The sequence below is a fragment of the Nicotiana sylvestris genome, chromosome 6, assembly GCF_000393655.2.
Source record: "Nicotiana sylvestris chromosome 6, ASM39365v2, whole genome shotgun sequence".
Lineage (NCBI taxonomy): Eukaryota > Viridiplantae > Streptophyta > Magnoliopsida > Solanales > Solanaceae > Nicotiana > Nicotiana sylvestris.
The window spans coordinates 42,474,134-42,484,862 of record NC_091062.1 but is presented as its reverse complement, the minus strand read 5'-3'; the positions used below and the strand labels follow the sequence as shown (position 1 = coordinate 42,484,862).

Sequence of the window (10,729 nt, the reverse complement as noted above, 5' to 3'; positions counted from 1 at the left end):
TAGTGTCCCAAAAATTGAGTATATCAGCACTTCCTCTGAATGGAACTTGGGTCTTATCAGTAAGGGACAACTGCACTCTAAAGGGCCATTTGGTTTAAGGAATCACATGGATTATCTATTTATAAAATTTTGAAATTAAATTTATCCATTATTTAATTGGAGGTATTAACTTAATATGTACATTTTTATATCATATTTTTAATATAATCTATCTCGAATAAAAGATGGAATATGTCATAGAGGTTATAGTCCTAGTTTTATTTTATTTCTAATGTTAATCCTGCAATAACTGCCTCGAAGACAATACTATGGCACTGCCTTACTCCAAACAGACTCGCGAGAACGCGTGGACGCTTCGTCAGCATAACCATTGACAATCTGGCTCAACCTAACACCAACAGGCAGTCTTGAGTCTCCGCACTTGACGAGTAGGAGTAGTTGTTCACGGGCCCTTTTTTCCTGCCTATAATCCTCAAACAGTACCCTTACATATAAAAATAAAAAGATTCATGTTATCTTTGAGGGTAGAGAGGATGTCACAGTTTTGTTGTTTATCCACAAATAAAGATTCTTCGGTACGCTTCGAATTTCAGCAATTCCCCCCAACTCAGACCAAGAGTTGTGAGTCTGACTAGAGCGCGTGACACCGCCAGATATCCCCTTATAACCCTAACCAGCTCAGCGAGCTGGTTAACACCCTAGCATCTGACACGTGTACAACCGCCTTTCTGCCAAGAAAAAAATCAAACATTTTGGAAACATAACCGTAAACCCCGTTAAAGACATCAGTCTGCACCTTACTACACACCTCTTTTAAATCCAAGTTGCCTCTGGGCGGTTGTGGCAGGCACCATTTTTCTCTTCCTTTACACAGAAGACACCCCCTTTAGTTTTCCCACAACCCCTTTTCACCATTTCACTTGCAGATCTTAGTTTTTTCTCTGTTGCTTGTGTTTTTTGGAGGGTGGAAAGGTGGATTTTTAAGGATGAAGATTCAGTGTAACGTGTGTGAGTCAGCAGAGGCGAGGGTTTTGTGCTGTGCGGACGAGGCTGCTCTTTGTTGGTCTTGTGATGATAAAGTTCATGCTGCAAATAAGCTTGCTAGTAAGCACCAGAGAGTTCCTCTTTCTACTTCATCTTCACCCATGCCCAAGTGTGACATCTGCCAGGTAAAATTGACTTTTATTTATCTATATTCAGTTTGTTTTGTTTGTGTAGTCTGAGGTGTCATGTGTTTGGTTTTTGTCTGTCTGCTAGCGTAATTCAATCAAAGGAAAGGACACGATCTTTGACTTGTTTTTACAAATATCTTTGTTGCACTATAGAGTAGTTGTGAAATACCATATCTTCTTATGGGGAGGAGGGGTCACAAGTAGATACAAAAGTAAATAAGTGGTACTGTCACCGAGTTTAAGAAAAAAAAAAGACTTTTGGAATTTGTGATGCTAAACAAGTCGGGAGGTGAAGAAAAAATATTATTAAAATCTCTGATTGATCTCTACAATTCTTTATTCCCTCCACACATAAAATAATCTATCAATATTCCTGTTTATAATAGTATGGAACATATTTCAACTAGAAACAGGAAAGCATATTCCTACATTTTTTCTAACTGCAAATCCTATTTAGACATGAATTAAATAAATCAAATCCTAAATAACTAAGGTTTCCTACTACAACTTTGAATTAGTTTTCCAACATTCTCCCGTAATTCAAAGTTGTATACGTCTGACTTGTCCGTTGTGCAGTTATGTTGGAGCACTTCTCTCCAACTCTCACTTTTGATGAAGCACATGTCTTCATCCCTCGATTCGTTGATGCACTTTGTCTCCAACTCACGTTGATGTACTTTGTCACCAACCGTTGATGCACTTTGCATCAACACTCAATTTTGTTGAAGCCCCTGTCACCAACTGTCGATGCACTTTGTCATTAACACCCAATTTTGTTGAAGCCCATGTCTCCAACTCACGCTGATGCACTTTGTCACCAACAACCAATTTTGTTGAAACACGTAATCAACTTTCAATATTTTTTCTAAAACCTCTCTCCAACTTTTAGAGAAGAGTGTCTTTATCTTGTACCATATTTGTTGCACCTCTTTAAACTTGTTTTTCTTTTTTGAATCTATCATGAAACTTTTCATCGAATAATCTAATTTTGTCGACAACTATCTATGATTTTGCCAACATATTTTTTTGGGCCATACAGGCGGCACACACAGCGGAAGCTACTTGATTCTCTTCCAAGATCGTAGAAGCTCTGATATCAATATGTAGGAAAACTATTTTATTATAACTCTCTGAAAGCTCTCTACAATTCTTTATTTCCTCCACACATAAAATAAGCTATCAATATCCCTATTTATAATAGTATGAAACCTATTTCAACTAGAAACATGAAAGTCTATTCCTACATTTATTCTAACTGCAAATCCTATTTAGACATGAATTAAATAAACCAAATCTTAAATAACTAAGATTTCCTACTACAACTTTGAATTAGTTTTCCAACAGGAGGGTTCAGGTATTTGTGTGGTTATAAAAACTTTTCGTTTATAAGCTTAAGCTAAATTATTTTTAAATTTAGAAAGGGATATTTTTTTGGAACCGATCAAAAAGGAAATAGGTGGAGCAGAGGGAGTATCTTTTTTATTTGTCTCTCTTCTATGACAAGACAGGACAACGCGCATTCGGTTTGTTGATTGTATTTACGTTTGACTTAAATTCTGGCTGCTGCATATCGCTTTCTCTTTTTTTTTTTTCCCATTAATTATTGTGTTTCAAATTAGATGAGTTACTTTCCTTTTTAATATATTTCAAAATAGATGACACGTTTCTAAATTTGAAAATAATTCAACTTTAAATTTTTTATTTTATTATTTTACCTTTAATGAGAAGCTTTTATAACCACACAAATGTCATGGCTCCATAAATCTTTTACCCCTTAAGCTTTTAAGACCACAAGTTTTAAAAGTCTGTTTTTTAAAATTTCGTGCCGAGTCAAACTAGCTCGTCTAAATTGAAACGGATGGAGTATTAGTACCTTTAACATTTTACCTTTGACCTTTGCAACATGCTGGAAATTTTTGGTATATTGTTGAATGCTTTTTATGCATTGACAGAGATGCCTTTAAATAGGCTATACATGTCAATTGAAATACAGAAACATGCTGAAATAATTAGTACTAAATCAGTTGTGCTTTCAACTGAATTCAGATTCTTAAGGATCAAAGAACAGCCTTAAACTTGGTCAAGAACAGTAAAGAATAGAGTGCTCTGGTCAATTATGAAACACTTATTCAACAGGTTTGAATGCAGGTGCAACTTGAATGTGCATCTCTTTTCTCACCTTAGTATTAGACATTCAACCACATGATTTTGTCCAAATCTCTTTACACCTGTTTCTAGCACGCTGATTGCTCAGCTCTGAAAACTGTGTCTTGTTTCCCTTTCTCTCCTTGGCTTGTTTGGTAGCGATGTCCAGAGGCAGAGTCAGGATTTCAACTTTATGAGTTCTGGATTTTAGAACAACATACATCAAATGCTAATAACTGAGTCTAAATTTGATACTTATACATATTTAATGATTTTTTTTACCAATATACACTATTTAAGCAAAAGCTACTAGATTTGGCCGAAGCTGTAGGTGGGCTTCTAGCTCCCCTGCCCTTGGCCATGCCAAGTTCGATGTGTTACTTTCCGGTGTTTCAGACTCCATATATTTTTCTTTTTCATTATTCTGCCTTTCCATTTCGAGTAACTGAGGAAAGCAGAAAGTGTCTGATTCTTAACAATGGAGCCCTTATTTTTGGGGGCTGGCACCGTAGAGCATCACCCTCATGCTGGTGGCTTTCATTCAGAAAGTTTAAGAATGGTTAGCAGCTAAGGTCTAGGGAATTATTATAGCTTTTTATGTCCTTGCAAAGTTGCATTGCCTGGGTACTAATTGTAGTGAGAAAGCAAGTTATGGAACTTTTCCTGATAGCCAGAGACATGTGGCAAGGCACATGGTGTTGCGCCAAAGCAGTTATATTTTATCAGATCTATCAGAGTAGTCCCACCTCCACCTATGAAAGTCTTCATCACGTCTACATGTCATGATTGCAATTCACAAAATGAAACAAAAAAATATATGTATATGCTTCAGCATCATTTAGCTTGTACACAATTCATGCCTATTTCCAAAAGAAATTCCATTTTTATACTGATAGTAAGAGATGTTATTTTGTACAGGAAACCGTTGGCTATTTCTTTTGCCTTGAGGATCGGGCTTTGCTCTGCCGAAAATGTGACATTTCTATTCACACAGCAAATGCTTATGTCTCGGCTCACCAGAGATTTTTGCTGACAGGAGTCAAAGTGGGACTTGAACCTATCAATCCTGCTGCATCAGCATCCTCAGGGAAGTCGCATTCTGTCCAGAAGGTTGAGGAGCAAGAATCTCCTCCAATTTCTAAGAGAACTGCACCCGTGTCATCAAATGCTGTGTGTAATGACGTATTACCTGTCCAGACCAGTGGGGTTGAGGACTTTGCACCTAGTAGTCTTCCATTGGTTGGAGGTTCTACGGCTGGAATCATTCCACAATGGCAGTTTGATGAATTTCTTGGAATGGGTGATTTCAATCAGAATTATGGATACATGGATTATGGATCATCTAAGGTATGATTTGTCTTATCCCTTTTCCGCATTCTTTTGATAATAAGGGTTTCAGTTCTTTTTATCTTTGAATTTACTCTACATGATCGTATTTTGTCTATCATCATCGGACTGTAGAGTTACACACTGCATATACCAGCGGATACACGTAAAGGTCTCCTTCTGGAGTATGGCCTGTATGCCTTTGTTATGTGCATGTCATTTTGTATACATGTAACATTAAGGCACTTGCACGGTGTTCATTTCCATATGGATATGTGGAAGCTTCAGATTGAGCTTTGTGTCGTGGCATTCATGCTTCAGTCATGTGCACTCTTGAGTTTAGTTGTATATACATGTATCTGCCTCAATAAGGACTAGACTTACTGCAAGGAATTCATTTTCATATGGAGACACGGAAGCATCTGATGGCAAGTGTCTGGTAACTTAATCTATTGGTTCCACTAGCTAAAGCTGAATAGAGCTAAACCTTACGCGGAAGGTGTGAACCTACCATATAAAATCTCGGAGTGTGAAAGGCAGGTCCAGGTACAAACTTGCCAGCCTTATGCCAACTGCATCAGTCACCAAGTCCAGACACCCCAAGATCATAGACTTTGTGATCGCTAATGCTGTCTTGGTGGATAACTATGTCACTTTGGCAGACTCTCAGGTGCTGGGAGTTCTAACTCTTGAGAAGTATCGAGATGATAGATGAAGAGTAGTCAGACTCTTCTGGTTACAGCTAATGCGAAAATATGTGTAGCTATCAAAGAATTGTCCCTATGTGCAAAATATATCTGTATTTATATCTGTGGTGGCATATTGGCGGATGTATCTTATTTATGGTGAAAACTGAGTTTTACTTTACCATCACTTGGCGAGGATAAGACGGGTGAAACTGAGGGAGTTGGAAAGCACTATCGTGTATCATATTTGTTATTTCACCTATCTGTAGTTTCCTGTTGAATTACCACTTTGATGACAGCCTGTACTGTAGATTGAATATCATGCTTGTACAAGTCTCAGTTTTTTCAATGGGCTATTAATATATTTTACCGCTGTAGACACATTTCAATGTGGTACCTAATTATAGTTTTTTCATTCCTTGAAATCTATCAGGCTGACAATGGAAAGGTTGGAGAATCAGATAGCTCCCCAATCTTAAGAGATGCTGAAGTTGAAGGTGATGAGTGCTTTAGTGAGGTGCCGGAGGCATGTTGGGCTGTGCCACAAATTCCTTCGCCACCTACAGCTTCTGGACTTTACTGGCCGGCGAAAACTCTCCAGAATCCATTTGATTCTGCAGTGTTCGAGTCTGACGGTAGTTGCTCCTCTTTGCAGAACTTTCAACATCAACAATCAAATGGTTTTGTTTTCAAAAGGAGAAGGGCCTTTTAGCGCATTCTCCCCAAGTTTCTACATTAGGTAGTGAATAAAATGTTTAGGCACTGATCGTGTTAGGTAGGATATAGCGACAAGTGGTACGTAGTTTATGTTTTGTTTGAGCAAGTGTCTACCCCTTCCTGGTTGCCTTGCGAGGTTGGTCGTATAAATGATTCTGATTACTGCTGAATGTATGGGTTTAGCTCAACGCCCCAGCGGTCGTGCAAAGAATCATGTTATAGGAAATACCAGTGGATTCTTCCGGATATTTGCAAACCAGCAAAGTCAGTTGTTACCCTCATCTTCAAACTTGTCCTTGGATGGAAGGAAGTAATTGCTCAGACTTACGGGTAAACGAAGAGGCCGTGTTGGAGGTACTCCTAGTTTTTTGCTATCGCATGAATGTTGGCGTTAGTCAAGTTTTGATGCTTGCGGTAGCTAAATTGGTGTATGATGCATCGTTCAAATATTACAAGTTTGGATCTCAAGTTTAGCCGCAGAAGAATAGCTTCATAGTTCTAGTTACAGAATGATGTTATGGCTAACAGCTGTTTGTGGCCACTTGTAGCTATGTATAACAGATAATGATCAGCTTATGAATGGATATCTGTTTATGCTTCATTTTCCTCCATTGCATATTTGTTCCTTCTATCCTTTAGCTTAGATTACCTGTACTGGTAGTTACAAGTGGTGTGAAAGTGACCTCCTGGTCTTTAAGGATGGTGGTGTTTACAGCAATTCTCAGTGGGTTTAAAGCCAAACAGTGAGGTATGTTTCACAGGTTTGATATTCAAGTTTATCAGGCTCCACAAAGATCAGATGATAGTCTAATTGTCTACGCACATCATATACAAGGTGGTCCATCATTTATCTCATGGTTATGTTTGGTGCCGAGTGTGGGCCTTCCATGGCTCAGGGGTTTTAGGATCTAGCCCATAGTTGGTTGACTCGGAAGCGCCATGTCTTTAGCTTCAACTGCGACGCCGCAGGATGAACGATGCTGCTGTCCAAGGGGGTATTTTGAAGGAGAAATATTTTATTATCTATATCTATCTATATCTATATTATTATAAAAGGACGAATAATTTATGCTAAATGTTGAACGACTAAAATATCCTTGAAACATTGATCGACTTTTATAATCTTAAATATTTATATAATTTGAGGATATAATTGTAAAACACGAATAATTTATGCTAAATGTTGAACGATTAAAATATCCTCGAAACATTGATCAATTTGTATAATCTTAAATATTTATATAATTTAAGGATATAATTGTAAATCGCCTATGGCTAGAATTCTTTTTTCATTTAAAGTTTAAACTACACATGAGGCAACCGTAAAAGTTGCAATTCTTCTCGGTTTTAGGAGTTCCTTTATCAAGTTTAACTTATTACAAATTTACAACTCCTTTTACGTTTTGGAGAATCTCTTATTTCGAGCACTTTCTTATTTCTTTAGTTTAGAATTCTTTTTTATTCTTTTAGTTAGGAGTCCTTACTTTCTTTCTTTTTTGGTTGTCTATTTCAATTATCCAATTTTACCTTACATAGTTTTTTGCCCCTGAATTATATAGGCGAACACATTTATATAAGAAGGTATTATTCTACGGTCTTCATCATCGAAAATCTGGATAGAGCTACTACAAAAATAAATTTGATACTGAACAAAATTGTTATTTAATTATTTTACTAACATTAGTGAATAGTTATTTAATTTTCTTAATATGCACGATATCAAAATCAGTCAAATTTTGCATATTAAATTCTTTCTTATTTAAACTACAGATTTGTTAAAAAAAAAAAATGTGTACTCCCTTCGGTCCATAATAAGTGATTTTTTTGGCTTTTTTTGAGGTCCAAAATATCTGATTTTTCCAGATTTCAAGAATGAACTAATTAATTTTTTCCTACATTGCTCTTGGAGTAAATAGTGTTGGAGTATGTATTAGGAGTATTTATGTAAAGAGATAGTAAAGGTTAATATGATCAATTTTATTATTAATTAATGTTAAAAGGTGGATTTATTAGTTTATGTAAAAACACCCAAAAAATCACTTATTGTGAACTAGAGAGAGTAATGAATAAGGTTAGTAAATTTAATTTTAAATCCTTGGAGAACTTTCAACTCCTTTTAAGTTTAGAAGTATTCCTTGTTCGGTTAAAAAATGTTAGGTTTTAATATGCGTTTTTTTTATTCCCTCTTTTTCTTGGGTTGCAGTAAGACTGAAAAAGGTTTTATAATTGGATCCCAATTAATTAAATCGCTACCAGTAAGGCATTTAATATTTAGATTAGAAATATTATATGGAAGAGAAAGTAATGGCTTTAGAGTTGAACCATCTATTACTATCAATAGTTCCAAATTTAACGAGAATATAGACTATAAATACATACCTAATAGAATTATACTTATGACATCAAATGAAAATCATTCAGCTAATAGAAAATATGAAAACAAAAAGAAATCCAATATTTGGCGATTTTTTCTTCATTTCGAAAACTAAGAATAGCATACAAGAGATTTTAGCCCTCATTAAGAACAATTGGCTATCATACTCAATGATGATAGAAATGAAAGTTGCTGAATAAATAAAATATGTATCATCAAATAAAAATGCGAGTTGTCCAAAATACATGATGAAAAAATTAATCTTAACTAGCACAATATGTCGATCAATTAAATGAGATATTGATTGTCAAGTTCCCTGATGGAAGTAAAATATTTTTTAATTTTGACTTCACTTAAGATGATACCAACAACTATTATAGTATTACTAGGAAGATACTTAGCAACAAATGACCCTTCACCACAGAAGCTCCTTGTGATAAGATAATAACTTAATAGTCGGATGGGTAATGTGACATAATAAAGCGAAAAACGTTTGATATATGAAGTTATATAAAGAAATATCTTTTCAACGTATCTTTTAATTAAAGCGAGAGATATACGTGCAAAACACGTACATAGAGACTAGTTATTATAAAAGCATGAATAAAATGTTGGATTACAAAAATAACCTTTTAATATTAAGCATAATAACTTATAATAAAAGGACATAACCGGAATTTCAACGTCGGCCCTCTAATCCTATTAGATGTAGGCCACCTACATGAATAAATCCAGGAACACGTTAAACTAAAATATTCCCATATTTTACAACCCCTAATTATATGGTTCATATCCTAAACTAATACCAAATACCTCTAATACCAGGAACACGTTAAAAGTAAAAATTCCTATATGTGACAATCCCTAATTATATTGTCCAAATCCTAAACTAATGCATATACTTCTTCGAATCAATTCCTATTACAAATATAATAACTTAAGAAGTTATTCTATTGTCTGAATCCATTAGAAATAAGGACTCAAACACTTCTATAAAAGAGGCAACTATTTTATATTCTCCATCATAAATTTTTTGAAAGGTATTACTCCATAACAAAATAATGCAGCAAAAGGTATTATTTCTTCCCCCTCGCTTATGTTTAGGTCTTTTTAACTTGGCTTAACTTTTATATTGTTTAATCGTTACTCCTAATTCACATCCTTTATAGCTCCTTTGTATCTTTTTCCAGATGCACGTTATCTATGTATTTTTTGTTTTGTCCTAAAATAGTTAATGATTTTGGTATAAAGTTTAACTTTTGATTCCTTCAAACAGGAACATATCACAGAATCAGTTGGATCTTTTAACTCTTTGTTACTATTGGTTAGACCTCTAACTTTTACTTCGTAAGTATAAGTAGCATTGCCAGCACAAGTTGCCACCACTCATTAAGAAGTTTTTTCCCTTTTAATTAAGTGAATCAACCATATTAAATAATAAAATTATTTCATCTTTAGAGAAGATATATATCGTTTGCAGCTTTTTCTTAGTTATTACAGGAGAATGGCACTAGAATCAGATTTGGCAAAAGAATTTGTACCTATAAATAATCTAAGAAGGTCCGATGTTGAATGGGTGATAAAGGTATTAGTAATTGGAAAAGGACCAATAATAGAATATAAAAACGAAAGAGGTGAGGATTCGCTGTTGCAATTGATATTTGTGGACGAAGAGGTATTCTTTTGTATATTTGCATTATATTTCTTACTTATTTATATTATTTTTCTATTAACATCAAATTATGTTTGAATAAATTTATAGGGGACAAAGATCCAAAAGGTACTTTTCAACGAATATGTTTATAAGTGGAAAAATATATTGGAACAAAACAAAAACTATTACATCATAAACAGCCGTGTGAAGGATCCTAACTCTAACTATTTATCTGTGAACAAGGAGTTGGAAATATCTTTTACCCCTTATACTATAGTTAATGAATGCAACAGCTATTTTTCAACATCAAAATTTTCCAATAATGTTCTCTCTTTGGAAGATGCCACAAAATCCACTAACGGATAATTATTTGGTACGTACCTTCCCTTTTCATCAACTTAGAAACTTTCATGTAAATTTCTTTTTTTCATTAATGTATTTAATAATTACTTTGTAACTTACATGTACTTTGTTTTCAAATTTTTGTAGCAGACGTTGTTTGCATTCTGACCAATGTAAAGGCACAAGTAGTTGTATTGGGAAAAAACTGAGTTTATATTAAAGATGACGTGGCATGACACGTGGTTTGGTTAAATGGTCAAAGCGCAACAATTGACTAAGAGGCACGGATAGAGACAGTCACAGGAAGAGGAAT

At 34.9% G+C, this 10,729-nt stretch overlaps 1 protein-coding gene across 1 annotated transcript; it reads left to right on the top strand.

Annotated features, from left to right (window-relative positions):
- Positions 1–459: 459 nt before the first annotated feature.
- LOC104221644 (B-box zinc finger protein 22-like) lies at positions 460–6,647 on the top strand. Its single transcript, XM_009772746.2, has 3 exons — positions 460–1,169; positions 4,236–4,664; positions 5,763–6,647. The coding sequence occupies exons 1-3, from the start codon at positions 987–989 to the stop codon at positions 6,039–6,041; spliced, it is 891 nt and encodes a 296-aa protein (XP_009771048.1). The 5' UTR covers positions 460–986; the 3' UTR covers positions 6,042–6,647.
- The last annotated feature ends 4,082 nt before the right edge of the window (positions 6,648–10,729 follow it).

Bases quoted from the DNA above. Each gene is read 5' to 3' on its own strand.
- LOC104221644 (XM_009772746.2), top strand. From the start codon at position 987: ATGAAGATTCAGTGTAACGTGTGTGAGTCAGCAGAGGCGAGGGTTTTG. The intron at 1,170-4,235 runs GTAAAATTGACT...TATTTTGTACAG, and splicing joins CCAAGTGTGACATCTGCCAG to GAAACCGTTGGCTATTTCTT. The intron at 4,665-5,762 runs GTATGATTTGTC...GAAATCTATCAG, and splicing joins TGGATTATGGATCATCTAAG to GCTGACAATGGAAAGGTTGG.